This window comes from Schistocerca piceifrons, chromosome 3, assembly GCF_021461385.2.
Source record: "Schistocerca piceifrons isolate TAMUIC-IGC-003096 chromosome 3, iqSchPice1.1, whole genome shotgun sequence".
NCBI lineage: Eukaryota > Metazoa > Arthropoda > Insecta > Orthoptera > Acrididae > Schistocerca > Schistocerca piceifrons.
Genome location: NC_060140.1, coordinates 897052339 through 897074508, shown reverse-complemented (window position 1 = coordinate 897074508; position 22170 = coordinate 897052339). Strand labels below are relative to the sequence as shown.

At 40.7% G+C, this 22170-nt stretch overlaps 1 protein-coding gene across 1 annotated transcript in view; it reads right to left on the bottom strand.

The window, feature by feature from the left end:
• LOC124789620 (39S ribosomal protein L22, mitochondrial) overlaps positions 1-15953 on the bottom strand; it is a 31017-nt gene extending 15064 nt beyond the window's left edge. Inside the window, exons 1-3 of the mRNA XM_047257040.1 lie at positions 15889-15953; positions 8919-9090; positions 6252-6465 (exon numbers count right to left, since the gene is read on the bottom strand). Of these exons, the coding sequence (XP_047112996.1) occupies positions 6252-6465; positions 8919-9090; positions 15889-15893 (391 nt within the window). The 5' untranslated portion in view covers positions 15894-15953. The remainder of the gene's footprint in view (positions 1-6251; positions 6466-8918; positions 9091-15888) is intronic.
• Between the last annotated feature and the right edge of the window lie 6217 nt (positions 15954-22170).

Here is a 22170-nt window from a genome sequence, read left to right as displayed (position 1 = left end):
ATTGTCTTGGGCATTGACTGGAAATGTTACACAGACTCATGAAGTATCACAGGACCTCACATGGAGGGCTGTGAAATGCAGCAAGTGCAATGGTGGTGACCATATATGGTCACACACGAGACCCCGCTAGGCTGTGGCCACAAGCAACAACACAGAAGGGGCAATGTGGCCTACAGTAAAGTATAAAGGCAGAGGCGGCGGCGTCTGAAAGAGAGTTCAGTTCAGACAACCGTCCGGGAGGGATCCCTGTGCAGGCCAGGCCCAGGGCCTGGACTTGTCATATTTGCTCTGGCTCTGCTTGTGTTCATAGTTAGCTGTGTACCTTCCTCCATGGTATTTTGTACAATCAGGAATAGGGAACTTTCATGCAGATCACTAATTTAATTAAGTTCAGACAAGCATTAAAGATTGTAGTTATTCAAGTCTTGCCTATTTGTTTGTATGTTTCCTGACCAAATTCCATAACTCCTCCTCCATGTTAGCTGATAGGATGGACCATCCTCAGTTTCTTATGTCATTAAGAGTCTAGGCCCCTCGCTGCACTTGACAATGCTGTGTGTATACTGTTCTTGGAGTCTTTCGCAGTGGCATGTCTGGATGAAATCTTCTCGGTTTTTAAACCAAGTCAATTCAAATATGTGTGTCAGGATGTAGTTGATAAGGTATATGAAGAACGATGTTGTGGGTTTGGAGTGTAAAGGACATTGGGAGAGGTAACGGCAAGGCCATGGTCAGGAGGGGTGTTGCTGTATATGGAGGTGAGATCAACAGTGACAAGCAGAGACCCAGGAGGTAAAAGGAGTGGGGATGGTGAAGAGTTGGTGAAGGAAGTGATTAGTATCTTTGATGTGAAGGGGTAGGTTTTGGGCAACTGGGTGGAAGTGTTGTTCAAAATGAGTGGAAATTCTTTCAGTAGGAGCATAATAACCTGCTACAATGAAGTGTCCACAACTGTTGGATTTAGGGATTGTGGGGAGCATATATAAGTTGGTTGTGTGTGGTATCACTGGGGGAGGAGGGAGAGGCACTCAGAGGAAAGGTTCTGGAATGGGCCTAAGGATTTCAGTATGGATCTGTAGTTATGTTGCACTTCTTAGATGGGACCACAACGGCAGAGCTTGTAGGTGGTGGAGTTACGGCAGATGGCACAAGTCTTCTGTCATGTCGTCACTGCAATTCATCACGAGATTGGTGGAGCCTTTGTCTGCTGGGAGGATATTAGGTCATGATCTGTTTTGAGGTTGTGTATGGCTGTCCTTTCTTCTGCTGAAAGTTTAGTGTTCTTAGTGAGAGATTTGGGGAGGATGGTGAGGCCAAGTTGTAGGAAGGTGACCATGTGGTGATAAGTTGGGATGTGGGACTATCACAGTTGGGGGTGATATGAACCGGGTGAGACAAGACTCAAGTGTTGGGATAAGGGTGGCTTTGTTTGGAGGAATGGTGACAATGAAGTCAGAAGAATGAGAGTAGGTCTTTGGAAAGTCCACCCCTATACCTCCTGAATCCACATTCATCACTGTTGATCCCACCTCACTATACACCAACATCCCTTCTGCCAACAGATTTGCCGCTTTCTCAACATCCTTCAGACTCAAAACCCACTAGGCCTACCTCTTTCCTCATGCGCCTTACCAACTATATCCTGACACACAAATAATTCTCCTTTTAAGGGAAGGTATAAAAACAAATCTGTGGCACTGCCATGGGCATCCACATGGCACCCAGCAATGCCAAACTTTTTATGTGCTGTCTATAGGAAACCTTCCCAACCTCCCGAAACCCCAGACCCCTTGGCTGGTTCACTAATGATTTTATCATGATGTGCACTCAGGTCCAAGACATCCTGTCGTCATTCTCTCACAATCTCAGCAACTTCTCTCTCATCTACTTCACCTGCTCCTCCTCAAATCGATGTGCCACCTTTGTGGATGTTGAACTCCACCTCTCTGATGGCTCAATCCACACCTCTACCCATATTAAAACCATTAACCACCAACAGTACCTGCATTTCAACAGATGTCATAAATACCACGACAAAAACCCTTCTCTTACAGCCTGGTGCCCCATGAATGGTGTACCTGCAGTTACAAGAACTCCCTTGACCACTATGCTGAAGATCTCTCAAGGGCCTTCACAGACAGGTGCTACTACTGCTTACACCTACTCTGCAAACAGATTTCCCTTGCCACATCCTCACACATCCCTGATCCTCCCACCATCACCAGGAGAGTCGCCCTCACTAGCTAGTATCACGCTGGACTGGAACACCTGAACTATATTCATTGCCAGGACTTTGATAATCTATCATCATGCCCTGAAATGAGGACACCCTAAAGTAGTGTCCATAATCCACTCAACCCATACAACACCCTATTCATCTCTATCAACTTCCACTACCAATTTCATGACACAGTGATCGTTCCCTGAGGAAAACTCAGGTGCAATATATGCCCAATCCAACCACTTAGTACTTCCCATGCCAGTCCCATCACAGGCTCATCCTTTCCCATCAGAGGCAGGGGCACCAGTGAAACCAACTATGTCATATCCTTACTCTGCTGCAGTCATTGAACAGCTTTTTACGTCTGTGTGACAACCAACCAACTGTCCAGCACTGCCACACTATGACCAAGAACAAAGATGAGCACTGGGTGGCACAACATGAGGCTGAGCACAACATCCTCGATTTCAAGGGCTGCTTCATAAGCCACACCACTTGGATCCTTACAACACATCCTTCACCTCCATAATCCTCCCTGACTCAATCTCAGTTAATCCTCTGTTCCCACACCCTCCACCCAACACTTCCCCTTCCTCTGTCCTATCAACCACTCCCAATTCTATCTCTACTGATCCATCATGAATATGGAACTGTGGGCAGCCAAATATTTACCAAGGAATAATTTCCAAACAGCAGCAAACCAGCTACCTACCCTGAACTCCTCTTCCTGCATCCCATCTGTCTCTCCCTCTGCCCACCCCACCCCATACATCCCCAGCCGAGTCTACCTGTCAGAGTGCAATCCTGGCATTATGTGTTACGCAAGCACCATGTAGGTGTGCAGTAGTGTGTGTGTGTGTGTGTGTGTGTGTGTGTGTGTGTGTGTCCTAATTCAAGGAAATATGCAATTTGTACTTTCATTTTTCTTTTTATTTAATCTTATTTTGACATATCTAAAATTTGTAGAAGCAGCAATGCTGGTTTGGTTTGGTTTTAATTACACACAAGCTATGGAAAAAATCACCAACTAACGCAAACAGGTAATTGGAAATACAGATATAGACTTAACATGCTTTTTTTTTTTTTTTTTTTTTTTTTTACGATCAGCAGCACTATTCATTTATGTAGCAAAATTTGGGTGTCGATCTTAGCTATTTCTCTTTATCATTAATTTAAATTTTACAACTGTACCTTACTCCATAAATAGAAAACAAAAGTTTCACTGAGTATTTAATGCAAACCATCCAAGAACTGTAGATTGCTATCACATTAAAAATTAAAAGAATACACACAGATCAAAAGAAGAAAAGGAATACAGATCACAGAAAATGAACAGGTCAGTACAGTTACATCGTTTCAAACATTTGTAGCAACAACAGAAAAATGGCACATGAATACGTAGAAAATAGTACAGATAAGTCAGACTAGTTTAGCCCAGGAGCAAATGCAAACTGAATGGCCATGTGCAAAAAACAGCAGAGTAGATGCCTGGCCAACTGACTAACATGGGTGCCTGATACATTTCAAAAAGGCAAAAGTTGTTAATTATTAAAATAAGCCACAACTTACATTTCACACACAGATCATGGTAAGCTGCCAGCAGACTTAATCGTAATTAATCTCGACAACCATAAAAACTGTGTCTCACTTTGTCATACATAAAATAATACACATATTAGATGTGGCGTGAGTGACCAGTAATAGATAAACATGCAACTGACAGAGCAGCATTCATGAGTGGCAGAAATTGAGAAATACGCATCTAGATGGTGCTGATGCACCCTGTGGTCTATAGCCGTAGCTAACGGCTGATATAACTGGACTGCATGCTAAAATCAAAATATTTGTGTAAAACAAATTCTGAGAAGACAGTGAGTGGCAGAAAGCATCAAAAATTGTTACGATAGGACAACTAGGCTTATGAAAATTATATGAGAAGTGATATGATGTCTGAAATGCAGTAGTGAGGGGAGAAATCAGGGCAGGAATAAAAGTGTTGGGTTTTCTAGATCTCACCAAAATTGCATAAGTACTGGGGCTTCTGTCTTTTGAGATTTGCTTTGTATCTTGTTGTTCCTGTCTGCAGTCTGTTGTGCTATTTCCAGACTTCCCAGTTTTCAGGGTGACCAGTTATATTCACTAATGTGAGTTGTTTTATTTTTTCATTGGCCGAGTTGTTAATTTACCACACCCCCAGTTTACGCCGAATTTGGTGTTTATACTTCTCAGCTGCACTGAGCAAGTTATTCTTGATTTTAACCTTTGGGTAGACTATCAAATGCCATATTGTGGGTTTTGTTCATATGTAGAGAACTTCATTCTCTCTTTGTACAGCAATTGCAGGCAGGTGTTCACATGTAGTAGTAGTTTTCATACAGCTGGTAATGGGTCCGGGTGTAGGGTCAAGTATGAGGTAATTTGCTCAATGTGCTAGTATTTGTATCAGATGGGAGAGCCACATTTTTCAATGGAATTGCAAACTGCCATTGTTGCTGTTTTCATAACACCACTTGTGTTTTAGCAGCCCTATTTTAGCCTACAATTTTGCAGAGGATATGCTTCTGCCACTATTTTTTATTTTGATGTTGGCATAGTGCTGCTTGTATGTTAGGGCCTTGATTCGGATAATACACCAGTATTTGGGCTAGGTGCAGTTCCGCAGCAGAATTCCTCTCCGTGTAACCTGGAGATGTCTGGCTTCATGACTGACATGGAGGTAAAAAGCACAAACCTGGGTTTTTGTGATACAAGACACAGTAGTACTCGAGTCTCTCTACAGCTGTAGTGATCCCAACTTTAATTTTCTCAAGCACACTAATCTGAATGGCCACAGCTCAGTCATCAATGAAGACCTATTTTAAGCTTGTGGTGTAGTGGTTCATTGGTATAAATATAACAGAGTGTTGGAGCCAGTACACTACCCTCAAGTAGACCATTTCCTATCTCCACTGCTTCCTTCTTCTGTCCTGGAATTATGCAGAGAAAAATTGGTTTTCGAGGCCTCTAATAGCCAATCTTTTGTTACAGGGTAGATCTTTTGCATGAGGAATCTGAAATTAACCATACTGTAGGCAGCAGAGAGGTCTATGGATGTCACGCCCATGATTTTGTTAGAGAGTAAGGTATAATTATGAATGTAATGAAACTGAAAATTTAAGTGAGTGGTCATGTAGCCATGTGAGTGCATCACATATGACCAAGGAGTTATTTGCTGGGTTACAAGAAATAAGAAAAGACCAAGACAATTTATAAACAGAACAAAACAAAACAAAACATGCAGGATCAAGATACACAAAACTGAAGACTGTAGGTGCATGGAAAAGTCACTGCATCAACACCTTCCACTAATTCTTCGGAAATTTTGGGTGTTGTTGAGTTCATTCTGCAGCTTTAACATTCTCATGTTCTGAACTTAACAACATCCTCCCACTTCTAATTTAGTCATTAATTCATGTCTATTAATCTTCTAGGTTTCATGATGAATGGCAATCAATTCTGTTTCCCCCACATTCTAAAATCAATCACCACCCAAATCTCACACTTACCTGACGTTTTCATTCTCATCTTTATAAAAACACCACTCACCACTAATACACAGGGTCCACCTAAATGCAAATGGCCAATGGCTGTAGTGTTAACTCAGTTCTACTTATTATTTCCTGGATGATCTGTTATAACAATAACTGAACTGTCAAAGATTTAGTAAATTATTATTTATCAAATTTCTTGTTATAGAGTGGGGAAGGGGAGTGGCAGTATGAAGAGGAAGGATCATGGAATAATGTAGGAGACAAGTGGGGGAAGAGGAAGAAAGAACAACTATATTCTGATGATATATCAACATAAAGAATCCTGCCCTTATTACTCAGGTTGTCATCAATGAATGTAGAAAAGAGAAGTAACATGAAAAATTACTGAGACATCTAAGAAAAAGGCTTATTTTGTTGAAGGAGCACAAATCCATAAATCTGTGATTCTTAAGTGAAAACATAATACTTCATGCCTATTTAAAATTAGAAAAAACACTTACCAACCCATAAATTTGTCTTGTATTCTACATTGTGCTTCTCTACTGCCAAATTTTGTGCTTCCAAAATGGTATCTCTCACGTATGTTGCACCTTTCTTATTAACAAAACTGAGTTGTTTAACTGCTTCTTCCACTGACAATCCACGTACCAAACATGCTATATACCACATTTTCCATGGACTGTATTTGATGTTGGCTTTCATATGACAAACATACTGAAAGAAAGACATTTGAAAAATTTAAAGTTTGCAGATAATACTGAGATAAATTTTGTCAAACCACAGTCTAAGTAGGGTGAGTGGTTGTGTTGGCTGCAGTTAATGCAATGAATCTGAAATGGCTGCAAAACTGTGGGTTCGGAGGGGAAGAAAAAGAGTGAAGAAAGGAAAATTAGGGTTTATCATCTCATCAATGACCACAGCTTTAAAGATCACTAAATGTTTGGTCAGAACTGTGCTGTAAATGAAATCAGACTAGGTCTATCCAAAGGATTGTAACAGCTCTGTAAGTTCAGCATCTAAGCCACTATGCCAACTTGCCCAATTTGTAGGAAATGTCAGCTGGAGGTGGTACCAGCATTATAAGATACTACACAAGTATATTTAACACCAACACAAGAGCACATATATAAAAAGAAATCAGCAACTAAAATCAATCAACTACCATTGTGCAACAAGGAATGGTGACAACTTACAAACAATTGCATTCTTTGGATAAGTCATGTGTAAATATAAAGCACATGTCAGCTAAACCTTAGAACTAGCCCTGCCCTGATTGATGGGATGTTGTCAATTCTCTATAGGGGCAGCATGCTGTTTCAGGATAATCTGTAAACTAGAAGTGCTAGGTGAAAACTGTCATGAAATTTGAGACCAGAGCACAAATTACTGCAAAGTGAAATATTTGTTCTAGAGCTGCTCATTAATTTATGATACACTTTTGTCTCGCTGTAAATGAATGGAAATGAAACCCAACAGAAAACTCTTTTATGTCCATCTTATAAAAGAATGTAATCAAATTTAGACAGGTAATGTTGAAAAAATTAGATTGGAAGATGAGGCGCTGACTGCAGTAGATGAGTTTTGTTATTTGGGTACCAAAATACCTGACAACAGCTGAAGTTAAAGAAGGTAAGAAATATTGACTGGCTTTGTTGAAAAAGAGAAATATGTTAACATCAGATAAAAATACATAAGTTAGAAGGTCTTTTCCATTATTATTATTATTATTATTATTATTATTATTATTATTACACATTATATGAAAGCAAAATGTGGTATACAAACAGTGCAGACAAGAAGTTGGTAGATGTTTCTTAAATGAGATGCTACTGAAGATCAAATGGGTAGCTTGAGGAGTAAACATTTTGGGTTAGACTTGACATGACCATTACAAATATCAATTTGGAAATAAATTATTGCAGCTAGCCTCATTTACTGCTCTTGCCACCACATATATCAGAGGATTATATCTCAGTCAGCAGGTTGTGACTTAAAATAGCTCAGATGCTTTGTGTGTGACTTCTGTGGCTGATCTCAGACACTGTCTTTCAGTAGTCATATTTTCTTTTCCAGTCATATTAACATACACATTCTATACACTGAACAAAGCAAAAATGGCTTCTCTAACATTGCTTAGTTTAATTTATAGAAAGTGTATGTGATGTACATATGAATGGAAGACTGAAAGACAGTGCCTAAGGTTACCTACAAAAGTCTTGCACACACAGTGTCCGTGCCTTTTTAGGTGTAATAAATCCACCTGCTCATGGAGATAGACATAGTGAGAAGAATAATAAATGTGAATGGTTACAAGAATTTGTAGTTTTGAATTGTGATATAAGTAGACTGGGGAACTAATGATATACTGAATCAAACTGTAGAGAAAAGAGTTGTACGGCATAATTTCACAGAATGCAGTGACAGGACAATAGGACAAACCTCAAAGCAACAAGTATCAGTTAATTTGGAAACAGAGGAAATTGCAGACCATCTAAACTGTAGAAAGACACCAAGACATCAAAACAGTAAGCAAGATTGAATGGGTATACAGAGCAAGTATGAAAAGACACCCAAGATGGACTAGTGCGGAGAGTTGCATCAAATCGGTTTATGGACAGATGACTACAGTAAACACCAACAAACTATATTAGTGTACCTTTCCCCTCTCAGTATGACAAACTATGGCACACAATGCATCAGTGGATCAACAGACCATAACAGTTGTGAAAGGACAGCATGCTTTCTAACAAGAAATGGAAAGTATCCCACCAGCGATCAAAGAAAACTCTGGCATGCTCGTGGATAGTGTTTGATGCAAAAGAAAACTAGCTCAATAACTGCATTTTAAAATATGTATATAGACTCAAAACTAATGCATCAAATTTATCTTGAAGCTCTATGTTACAAGGAAGTTCCAATAGACAAAGCTCCAAAATTATTTAGGAAAAAAGAGGGGAAAGAGCAATATTCATGCTATAAGCAAAGTGCAAGTAATAAAAGAGAGAGTACATAGAATTTGGAGCATATTGTGTTTGCTAATGTATGTTATTTTTTAAAAAGGTCATCCCTGGTGCATTCCTGCAGTTCCATGACGAAAATGACTTGTTATGAAAGTAAGCATCATATAAAATCTGCCACCAGATTACATCTAAAATCAGGATACTTACAGCAGGTCTTGGTTCTTCATCAGGTAATTGTGGTGGATATATTTTCTTGTTGTGACTGAGCCACTTACGAGGTCCACCAGGCCTGCCACTCCAGGCACTGGCAACTGAGCTAGTGTGGAAGCAAGCAATGCCTGGCAGCAAAGCTGACATTTGTTTCACACACGAAAACATTCTGTAAAATAAAAATGTGGAAGATTACTGCTTCTTGTACATGTTTTACAATTAGGCAAAGTGCATAATTATAAAATTATGATCAAAATAATATAGCAGAGATGCTGAGTCGCAGATAGGTACAATAAAAAGACTGTGAAACAAAGCTTTCAGCCAAATGGGCCTTCATCAAAATTAAACAACAACAACAACAAAACAACACACACACACGCACGGTCATATTTTCTGGCTGCCAATGCCAGTCTGGTCTTGGCAGCCAGAGACTGTGGTCCTGTGTGTGTGTGTGTGTGTGTGTGTGTGTGTGTGTGTGTGTGTGTGTGTGTGTGTGTGTAGTCTATTTCTGATGAATGCCTGTTTGGCCAAAAGCTTTGTTTGACAGTCTTTTTGTTGTACCTATCTGCAACTCAGCATCTCCACTATATGGTGAGTAGCAACTATCCTTTTCATAATATTGTCATTATTCCATTCTGGATTTTCCATTGATTGATCAAAACAAAATATTTGAGAAAGGAAACAGGGTTATATATTATTGTATATTAAGTACTATCCTCTGAACTCAAAAAAATTCATGTAAGAAATGCTTTATCTGTCAATAAAATTAATAATTAAGTTTTCAACCATGACAAGTGTGTGGAAAATTAGGCAGTTATTTCACATTTCAACAACACTGACCACCAAGTTGCACTCATTTCATATTCTGTTGTGGAATACCACGTTGTTGTAAGGAAGACAGGCAAAAAGAAGACAGATTAGGGTATAGCATTCCACTTAAAAAGGGGGTCTTAGAGACAGAGCACAAACTGAGGACGCTGAGGAAAATATCGGCCATGTGCTTTTCAAAGAAAACAGCCTGAGATTTCCCTCAAGTGATTTAGGGAAACATAGAAACACTAAATCTGAAAGATTGGATGGGGCTTTTGAACCAATGTACTCACAATTTATAGTTTCTTACAACATAAATTTTTCAGCATGATTATATTTATCAACATCTAGACTCTGCAAACCATTGTAACACGTCCTGCATTGAGTACTTCTAACTGTGCAACTTACTATGGCTTCTTCCCATTTCATTCAGTTATGGGGTATTTGACAAGCGATTGCTTGAACGTCTTTCTACACACTGTAACTATGCTAATCTTGTCTTTGTATCCCAATGGCAAGAAACACATACGGGATTGTAGTATATTTCTAGATTCATCACTTACAGTTGTTTCTCAAAACTTCGTAAGTAGGCTTTCACACAGTAGTTCGCATTTATCATAAAGCATCCACCAAATCAGCTTTCTCAGAATCTCCATGATGATTTCCAATGGGCCCTGCAAACCAGTGACCACTTGTGCTTTCCTTTTTGTATATTTTCCTTACCTACTGCTTGTCCTAATCTATCATTTTTGTTTTGTTCTTTGTTTGTAAAATAGTTAGGAAAAAAACCATGGGGGAAAATTTTTGATAGCGGAAACTTTTATGTTGTAACATGCTTGTGGGTGTATGGATACACTTTCTTTTAATATATGTTGTTTTTCACATAAACCTATGTGGACATACAGCTGTATTCACTGACAGGGTCAATGGAAGCGTCCGATTCCACCCGTCAGCTTTGACACGTGATGTAAGGCTGTTGTGATGTGTGACGTCACGATGGCGCGGAATTTAGTTTGTGAGAGTGGTGTGTTTGTAGGTGTCGTTTTGATGTGATCAATGGTGCTCTCTGGTGGTGTGTTTATGTGTTGTGTGGTAGGTGATGTTTTTGGTTTAGTTTGCGTGTGTGGCATATTTATAGGTGGCGTATTGTTGCAGTCGGTGGTTCTCTCTGGTGGTGTGTTTATGGGTAGTGTGTTATGTGGCAAATGGGGTTAATTTGCGTGGTAGCATTGCACGTGTGTGATGTCGGTAGTGACCGTGCTTTCAGCGGAACATTTTTCAGTGAGTTAATGATTTTGGTTTTGTTATGTCGACGTCACTGTAGTTTTTTTCTGTTTGTCGTTTGTGAATTTTGGTAAATTGCTTTGTTTATGTATTTGGTAGGTGTGGATATGACTGACAACGTCAACAGTTTTCGGTTGTCGGCGATGATGGGTGACAGTGCGTTGTCTCTAACAAAATTTCTTCAACTATTCGGATGAAGTCGTGAAGTGTTCAGTGCGTCGTGAAGAAATGACCCTTACTAAAGTTCCAGCATCTCGGACCAGGGACAGCTAAATGTGGAGATGTCGTAAGGATAACAGGTCAAGGGAAGTGTTCAATTCCAATTTTGATTTTCTAGGTGTCTTTTTTATGGTATTAAGTGTGGTGATGGCGAAAGTTTTGAGATTTATAGTGTGGTATCGGTAGTTGTTGTTGACCTATATAGGTCAAGGGAAGTGTTCGATTCCATTTTTGTTGTTTTGTTGTGTTTTTTGAGGTAGTAATGATTGTGGACATGGTTGTAGTTTTGGGTTTTATGATTTGGAATCTGTTTCTGTTGACCTATATAACTCAAGGGAAGTGTTCGATTCCAGTGGATATTGTTTTTAGTTGATTTTGGGAAGGTTGTAGTCATTTAATTTTAGCGTTCTTGTCGTTTGGTTTAGTGGTGTGTGTTTATTTTTAGTTTGTCCCCACCCAAAAAACCCCCCATTTCCCCCCACTTGTCCCGTTAGTTTCATTATATTCTTGGAGGAATATGCGTTTGATGGTTTTTCGATCTATTTTTGTGTTTGATGTCATGTTTACTTAATGACGTTATAGTCACGATATGGGAGTTGTCGTTTCCGCCACATTGGTGACGTCATTGGTCAAAGCAGATGGGTGGAATTGGACGTTTCCAATAACCCAACATGTCACCAATATTTTACTCAAATGATTGTATATACCTTTCATGTGGCAATAAAGATACTACACTATGTGATCATTCCATTTCATATACCTAAAAAAACTTGTTACATCATTATCACTCACTCACACTGTGATCACAGAACAGTACATTTTTTTCATTTGGTGATGCACATAAATTTATATTTCTGAATATTTAAAGTAAGCTGCCCCTCTCTGCACCACTTTGATATTGTATTAAAGACTTCCTTCACTCACGCACACATGTCTGAAGGAAGGGATACTGTTCTTACAATTACAGTTGTGGTAAATTCTATGAAATTGATTCACATTTTGTAAATCTGGATTGATGTCAGTTTTTGCACTGAATGAAAATTTGTGCCAAGCCTGTACTTGAACCTGGATTTCCCACTTATTGTGAGCATTTGTCTTAGCCCCTTAGCTATCCGAGCGAACCTCCAGGATCAACCCAAACTTCCATATTTCACAGAGTTCATAACCCTGAGGGAATCATGAAATATGGAAGCAAGGGTATCATCATGAGTGCCCCAGGGAAGTGTGATAGCATCGCTCTTATTTTCTACATACATAAATAATCCGGCAGACAAGGTAAGCAGCAGTCTGTGGCTGTTTGCTGATGGTGCTGTGGTGTATGGGACAGTGTTGTAATTGAATGAATGTAGGAGGATACAAATAGAATTAGACAAAATTTCTAGTTGGTGTGACGAATGGCAGCTAGCTCTAAATGTAGAAGAATGTAAGGTAACGCAGATGAGTAGGAAAAACAAACCCATAATGTTCAAATACAGTATCAGTTGTGTGCTGCTTGACTTCACATCAACAAAATATCTAGGCACAGTGTTGCAAATCAATATGAAAGGGAATGAGAATGTAAGGATTGTAGTAGGGAAGGTGACTGGTTGACTTCGGTTCAATGGGCAATTTGAGAAATGCGTGGTTCATCTGTAAAGGATACTGCATGTAGGACACTAGTCCAACTTATTGTTGACTAGTGTTTGAGTGTTTCACACCAGGGCGGATTAAAGGAAGACATCGAAGTAATTTGGAGGTGGGCTGCTAGATTTGTTACCGATAGGTTCAGCCAACATGCAAGTATTACAGAGGCACTTCAGGAACTCAAATGGGAGACACTGGAGGGAAGGTGACAGTCTTTTCAAGAAGCACTATTGAGAAAACTTAGAGAACCAGCATTTGATGCTGACTGTAGAATGATTCTACTACTGCCGATGCACATTTTGTGTAAGGACTAAGAAGATAAAATGAGAGAGATTAAGGATTATATGGAGGCATAGAGACAGTCATTTTCCCCTCGTTCTATCTGTGAGTGTAACAGAAAAGGAAATGACCAGTACTGGTTGATCGAACCCTCTGTCACCCACCATATAATGGCTTGCAGAGAATGTACACTGATGTAGACAAAGGTTGTGGGCTCCGTGACATATGGAAGTTTGGGTCTGTCCTGGAGGCATGCTACCTGGTTAAGGCGACAACTCACAATAAATGGGAAATCCGAGTTCGAGTCCTGGTCCAGCACAAAGTTTCATTTCTCACAAACAGCTGACACCAATTTGGATTCACAAAATTCAAATCAATTTAATAGCCCTTACAGCCTACTTCTCAACTGCTCCACAAAGGGGAAAAATATACACCCAAATCTTTGAAACTTCCTGGCAGATTAGAACAATGTGCCAGTAAGTTTCAAATTGGCACGCATACTGCTGCAGAGTGGAAATTCATTCTGAAAACAACCCTAGAGTGTGGCTACACCATGTCTCCGAGGTATCCTTTCTTCCACGAATGCTCATCTTATAAGATACACTGCAGAACTTCTGTGAAGTCTGGAAGGTTGGAGGTGAGGTAATGGCAGAAATAAGGCTGTGAGGAGTGGTCACGGTCTGCGATTGTGTTGCTCAGTTGGCAGAGCACTTACTTGTGAAAGACAAATGCCCCACATTGAAGTTCTGGTCCTGCATACAATTTTAATCTGTCAGGAAGTTTCATATCAGTGAACACTCCACTGCAAAATGAAAATTCATTCTGGAACTAAATCTTTCCATGAGAGCTCTGATCTTTTTTATTTTATTATGATAGTTATTTCTCCCTGTGTATGTGGGAGTGGAAGAAAATGTTTTGGCATTCAAAGGTGAAAGTTCATCATTAAAGTTTCAAACACCCACAAAAAACACCTTTGTGTTAGTAATTGCCACCCCAACTCAATCATCATATGCACAAGACTCCCCCCCCCCCCCCTATTTCACCACAGTACAAAACAACTGCCCTTCTTTGAACTTTTTCGATATCCTCTGTCAATACTATCCGATAAGGATACCACAACACACAAAGTACCCAGAAAAAACTCCACCATTTCCCTAACTGTAAAGGAACATTTGAAAGTGAAGTCCAACATTTCTGTTTTTGTTTGTTATAAGTAAAGAATATAGAAAGGCTACAGAGACCTATGCTTCAAGGCAGAAGACTTCCTGTCTTTCTTTTTAATGGACACAGTTAATATATAGTTATGCTTATATCACATCAGTAAATGAAGACACTGCATAAAATTGATGAAAACTAAAATAGTTTGGAATGAAATCCAAGACACACTTGAATAATGAAAGTGGAGAATATTAAAGTTGTGTACAGAAACAAAAATATGATAGGAAAAAAAATAGATGAAGTGAAAATGAAAGGAACAGAATGAGAATATAAGCTACAAACTGAGGAAATTAACAGCAATGAGATTTGATGGAGAAAATGAAAGATAACACAAACAGAAGTGGGAATCAGGGTGCGTGGAGGAAGTGGATGAGGCGGGGGAGGGGGGGGGGGGGGGGGGAGGCGGGAGAAGAATACTTAACAATAGTTGTTAGTCTGTCGTTCATATATGTTATTAAATAAGACACAACTATGCACTTCACCTACTAAAGATTCTCCATGTCCTGATTTTCCTTAGAAATATGAATAAGTTCCTCTGCTCAGTTATATACAATATCTCTTTCCATACCACCTTCTTTATCTAATGCGTTCATTATCAATGTTTTATTATTATTATATAGAACTGTAAACTATGCACCTAAGATTCACACACAACACAATTACTGTTGGAAAAGTAATATATATTCGCTTCACTGGAGAAATAATAAGAAATGGCACATTCTCATAACCTTATTGTACTAAAATGATAATACATCTGTGGTGACAACATCAGTAAAATATATGTTATCTATCAGATATTTAACATACTGTCATTAACAACATTTCAAACGAACCAAAAATATGTACACTTTTTTTTATTGACATCAAGCGGAACATAAATTAACTTTTTAATGAACAATATTGAGAAAAAGCTGCAGGTGTTCATCAATGATGCAACATACACATTCCTTTTTTCAATACTGCGGGTGTTAAGGAATGCACTCTACAGATAATACAGCGAGAGCATTTATACCTCTTGCACCTACTGCTCCCAGAAACTCAGAAGGGAATTAAAGCACAAACACTAGTCTAATTTTACAAACTATATATTTTATTATTTGTTTTGTAAGTAGGGAAAAGCCTCGTGCAACCGGACACAATGTAGCATACTTTGATAAACTTACATAACCTTAATAACAGGGAAAACAACGAATGCCGAAATTAAGTACTTGTTTAGGCTGATACGAATAATTCCCGAAAATTTTTTATCTTACACTTCCCAGTCTGAATCGGTTTACTATTTGTGAAAGTAACATGAGCTTGCGCCCCATCGCATATAATCGAACACAAGAAACAAGTATTTACGAGCACCACACAGACTTATATACAAGGAACATATTTTGCAGTGATTTTGGAACTTACACTGGGTAGTTATAAATACAGGTGTTACACTTAACAGAAACTTAAAGAAACATTCCCTAAGAATCAGTACTTCAGAATTGTATCCAGTGAATATAATACTGAGAATCACAAACACATTATGTCGTCGCTTTACTTCATCACATAACGCTTCTCCAGTTCTCCCACAGCTATTCTGATGTAAATATAAACAATCCAAAGATGTTCGGTTGGTTGCCAGCAGTAAACACTTTGCTCCCCCCTCCAGTACATTATGGAGTCAATTGTCGTAAACTGTCTCAACACTACTGTCGAACTGCAGCTCCGTACATCCACGCTCTGCAAACCACTGTAAGCGCATGGTAGAGTGAATCAATTATTAGTGGTTCTACCTGTTTCAATCCCATGGAACGCGGGAAGAATAACTATTTCTTTAAACGACCCATTGCGCAAGGGCAATGAGGGGCCGCCCCCTACCTCACAGCAAAATGAAAAAAATATAGTGTATTCATGTGTTTTTCTTTCAAGAAAACGATTTAAAAGTCAATGACGCTGGTTTTTACCACGGTAAGATCTGAGAATTCTTTACAGCTACTTATAAGTTGTCATTCGTCTTTCAAAATATTGAAAATACAACATACCCCAGGTCTGGGGTAACGGATACCTTAGCAGGTAGACAAACATCTGAATGGATGAACAACATGATTAAAGTCTTCAAGGCACTCAAGGTTGTGTTAGCAAATTCCATTATGCTCACACACACTGTCCCAGATGTGTGCATTTCTATCCCTACAGATGAAAGCAGTTCTGTGGTTGGCGCAGTTTTACAACAGCAGTTATGTGATTACAACCAACCTTTACAATTCTTTTCTAAAAAACTATCCACTTTGCAAAGAAAGTGGTCTGCATTAGACCAGGAGCTGTTCATGGCATACGAGACTATGAAGTTCTTCCAGTGTGACACTGAAGGCAGAGAAGTCACCATATACACCGATCACAAACTCCTTGCAGACATCATCAGTAACCTGGTAGCAGATCTGCCATCTCACCATTTTCAGCACATGGATCTCATTAATCAGTATACCACAGACATAACACACATTAAAGGAGCAGACAGTGTGATGGTGGAGTATTTATCCCAGGTTTCAGCATTTACTTCTCAACTGAATTTTGAAGAGTTGGGTTGCTTGCAGCAAGAAGACGGGGAGATGCAGGACTTCGTGAATGACATCTCGCAAAATGTTGTTATAGTTTCACAACGGCTGTCTGGGGTCACCAGTCCTAGAATTTGTCACATCTCTATGTGTAATCTGTGTCCGTTCGTCACAGCTGCTATGCAAAGAGGAATATTCTCTTTGGCCGCACTCTGGTATTATAGCACCAGTACATGTAATTGCAGATCGTTTTGTCTGGCCAGACTTTAAGAGGACTGCCAGGCATGGTTATGCACATGCAGCTTGTGCCAAAAAAGTAATGTTGGGAATCATAACCAGAGTACATTAAACAAATTTGATGTTCCAGAAGGACGCCTAAGGCACACCCACCTTGACATTATTGGCCCTCCACCACCAGCCAAGGGCTTCAGATACGTACTGTTGGGTATTGATAGAACTATGCAATGAATGAAGGCCATGCTCCCTCAAGATATTACTGACAACTCTGTAGCTATTGTTTTTATAACATGTAGATCGAGAGGTTTGGTTGCCCATCTTTGATCACAACTGATCAAGGTCGTTAAGTCGAGTCCCAAATGTTTGAAAAACTATGCACCTTGCATGGCGTGGCTAAGTTCCATACCACTGCTTACCACTCACAGAGCAATGGCCTTGTAGAACGATGGCTCTGTATGTTCAAGAAAGCACTCATGCGGCATGAGAAGACACGTACTCAAGCATTACCCTGGGTACTACTAGGAATCTGTGCAGTACATAAAGATGATCTTAAGGCTTTGCTGACAGAAGTGCCTTATGGGGACAGCTCGCCCTCCCAGCCAAGTTCTTCAAAGACTTCACGTGAATTACTGGCATGGTCGAAAAGGTTAAACTCCATACTGCTGAATTCGCATGCCCCTACCCCAACCAGATTCAACTGCCCGAATATTTAACCACAGTGTACGAGCTAACTACAAATTGACTATGCTCGGAGATGAAACAGCCTGGCCAGCTCCGTAACTACATTACTCAGGCCCACACCATGTCCTGGCCAGGTCCAAGAACACGATGGGCATCGTATTGAACAACAAACGCCAGACTGTTTCAATAAACGGGGTCAAGCCTGTGTGGACGTTAAACAATGACAGTCTGTGTGATGTGTAGCTCTTTCAGGCTCATGTGATTCCATCCTGCTTCTCAATGTGACCCCCTCCCCAATGCAAACTCCGACAGGTGACAGCTCACTGGGAAACCATGTGCAAGCGTCAAATGCGACGTTTAGCATCGATGTCTCCCATCATCATGCAGAGCACCTGGCCATTCACCTGCGTGACACTCTCTCCATGTTCTCTAAGCCTATGTACGACTCTGACGATGGCGCAACACCACCTGCAACGCTCTCACACTCGTTTCAGGTCTTGGTGAAGATGGACGACACCAACATTGACGCCAGAATCGAGAGCAATGGACTCTTCAACATCACCATGCCAGTGTGTATGGTCACAACTGCAACCCTGCCCTCTTGCACAGGATGCCACCTTCACCCACTTGCTTGTCTCTGAGACTGCCTTGTATCCAGATGCATCATACCCATTTCTGTACGCTCCACAACTATTGGTCCAACCATGGTCTCCTTAAGGACTGGACATAACATGGTTGGTCACACAATAGTTCATTCCACAGAAGCCAACTTCAATGGAACCTCTTCCATCTCCTTACCCCTGTGCTCTGCACTTGCATGGCGGGTCTCTATGGCGACCAGCATTGGCTGAGAGAGTAGGTGTAGAAAGTACTTGAGGCACATTGTTATTTAGATTCTTGTTCCAGTGGCAGTGACACAAGATCTGTTGTTCTGTATTACCAGTGATTATTTTGTCATTAAAGTGTGTTTATTTGGAAGTGTTGGAGTATTCCTTTTGGCTGCTGATGGCCAGAAAACTGGATATATCCACATGTCTGTCTTCATATGTTTCCCAATTTATTGGGCGTGACATCCACTAATGGATATGTGGCAAGTGCATGGCATAATCCACTAATCGATATGTGGCAAGTGCAGTGCTTCTTTAACTGTTTATAGTCCTTGATTGTTCTCTTCTCTTCAGCTTACTAATGAGTTTGCATCATGATTTTTCTTTGCGTATAACAAAAGTGAATATTGTCAAACAAATAATTCGTCTGTGTGTTTTACGTGTAGCTGGTAGTGTTCCTACATAAGTGGTGATCCTACAGAAGAGGCTTTGTTCTTGTAGATACAAGGATACATTCCAGCTATGGCCGCCACGAATAACCTACTGCAGGCTATTGACAGTGCCACCCTGGACATTAAAGACGAGATTGAGGTTCTGCAACGCCCGTCTCATGTATTTCGATCACTGAACTCCATGCTACACTCCAAACCAACTAAGAAGAACCTGATAACATCTGCAGTGATCATGTCATCGGAAGTTACGATGAAGTATGCTTCACACAGTCACGCTGTAGTGGTCACTGACATTGAACCCAACCTGAACATCCTACCAGTTTCGGTTCCTCCAAAGGCATCAGTACCGCTCACAAGAGCAACAGACTTTTCTGCCCATCAGTTCTCGCTGTCCTCTCATGCTACGTTTACAATTACAGCCACTGCCATCTGTGCCTGTCAAAACATTGTCACACAACCAGAAATCTGTGACGACCTCGAATGATCAGTAGTCTCCATCAACGAATGACGTCTTTGGTATCAGATAGTATCTTACACCCCTTCTCAACATGTCTACAACCCTCTCAAAACGGCGCTAATCTCACGTTGCAAAAAACTACCGAGTCAAATGCTCACGCAAGTCCTTTACCACGAGAGGTATGGGGAAAAGACACCATCTGAATTCGTTGTACATCTGCATGGAATTAATGACATCAGTATTATTTTGGACACTCTGCTACGACAGATCTGACGACAACAACTGCTACCACTAGTTCGACTAAGCTTAATTACTCACAAAGGACAGCCGTTATGCAAGTTGCTCCAGGTTACTGATAGAGCGTACGTTATATTCTACATGCACACCACTGTGGACTCCAAGACAACCATCTTTCCTACCAAACACAGCTGGTACGTGCCAGACGATTCTGACAAGTTGATGTTTTGCTGCAACACCACCACCACCACCCGACGACCATCGAGTATAAGAGAGGACCTCCAAACACTCTGCACCACCGTCCAGAAGTTGAATAATCTGTTAGATATACTGCAACTACAAACTATGGCTGCAGATAGCACACATACACACCACGTCCTTGCACCCCAGACTTGTACAAATAGTTACGAGCTGCCACAAACAGACATTTGCTGGTTTCACAGACGTTTCCGTTAGAAGGCTATGAAGTAAACAAAACAATGTTTACACCTAAATGCCAGATGCAGACTTGGTTAGGCCGAAGAGATAGTGACGACCAACTCCAGCATCTATCACAAGGATTTGTCAATACCCTACAATACACAAGCCATTTAGGGCTGCTCGTGCTGCCAGCTACAGTACGACACCAGCACTGTCACCTCCAGCATGACTACACTCTACAACACCACAAAGGCTGTTTGTGAATGACTATTCTTCAGGTTTAGTGCTTTTAATCGATGCGATATCGGACGTCAGCATACTGCCAGTCCCATACTCTCCTGATACCAAGCCTTTAGTGGAAGTTAACGATTCTTTCACGTCATGTGTGGTCACAAGACTTTGCGGTTTGAAACAGATTCTTAGATCACTGTAAGTGGACATTCATGTTAACTGACACAGCTCAACGAATTTTGGATGCAGATTTCCTAGTGTAAGCCAATTTGACTGTGGATTTACAGAAAGCTTGCTTGTTACATTCCATCGATGTTCTCACTATTCCAGAGTGTAAAGGATCATTCGACAACATACACCACTCACAGGATAGCCACATACATTCCTGATGGCAAGCAAGCCAGTATGGTCCGTTCAGTGGTTGTCAATGATTCTGTGATATGCTTGTATGGTCACAAGAGTTTGCTGTTTGACATAAGACTGGCTGATCGCTGCAGATGGACATTCATGTTAACTGTCATTGCTCAACGAAATTTGGACACACATTTCCTCATGCAAGCAGATTTGATCATGGTTTTGCAGAAAGCTTGTTTGATAGATTTCGTCGATGGTCTCTTAATTCCCAGCGTAAAGAGTCTTTTGACAGCACACAACACTCACGGTAGGCAACTTAAATACTCTTCTACATCTACATTTATACGCCGCAAGCCACCCGACGGTGTGTGGCGGAGGGCACTTTACGTGCCACTGTGATTACCTCCCTTTTCTGTTCCAGTCGCGTATGGTTCGCGGGAAGAACGACTGTCTGAAAGCCTCCGTGCGCACTCGAATCTCTCTAATTTTACATTCGTGATCTCCTCGGGAGGTATAAGTAGGGGGAAGCAATATATTCGATACCTCATCCAGAAACGCACCCTCTTGAAACCTGGCGAGCAAGCTACACCGCGATGCAGAGCGCCTCTCTTGCAGAGTCTGCCACTTGAGTTTGCTAAACATCTCTGTAACGCTATCACGGATACCAAATAACCCTGTGACGAAACGCGCCGCTCTTCTTTGGATCTTCTCTATCTCCTCTGTCAACCTGATCTGGTACCCGATCCCACACTGATGAGTAATACTCAAGTATAGGTCGAACGAGTGTTTTGTAAGCCACCTCCTTTGTCATCTTGCACTGGATGACGAAAGAGGTCGGTGGTAGTCCTACTATAGCAACCTGGCATCCAAGCTCCATAGCATTGACGATGATTATTCACCAGTCAAGTGTGAAACTACCAGGTTAGAAAAGGAAAACAGTGTGTTGGAAGTTATAATGAAGGCCATAGAAAGCAAACTACAAGTGACCTGCAAAACACTGGACACGCTTAAGACACCTTCATAGTTTACCCTTGCCTGCCACATAGTGGGTCCTCAGAAACACAGCAGACCATGAAACTATGAGGCATGGCCACACACACAATGGTGCACAGTATTTGTGCCATCCCCAGCCCACCTGTTTCCTTATGCGCCTTTTGGGCTGTGCAGAGCAACTATATAAGACCAAGGATGGAGTCATATGCCATTCAGACAGTCCATGGTTCTAACCACTCCATCTAGCATGTAAGAAGCATGGCTCATTCCGTCCTTGTGGTGAGCAATTCCAAAGAGATAACAAATAACAAGTATCCAGGATTTCACCAGTGCAACCATTTTTAGTGTGTTAGACTGCCGAAAGGCGTATGATCAGATTCCACTGGCAATCAATGA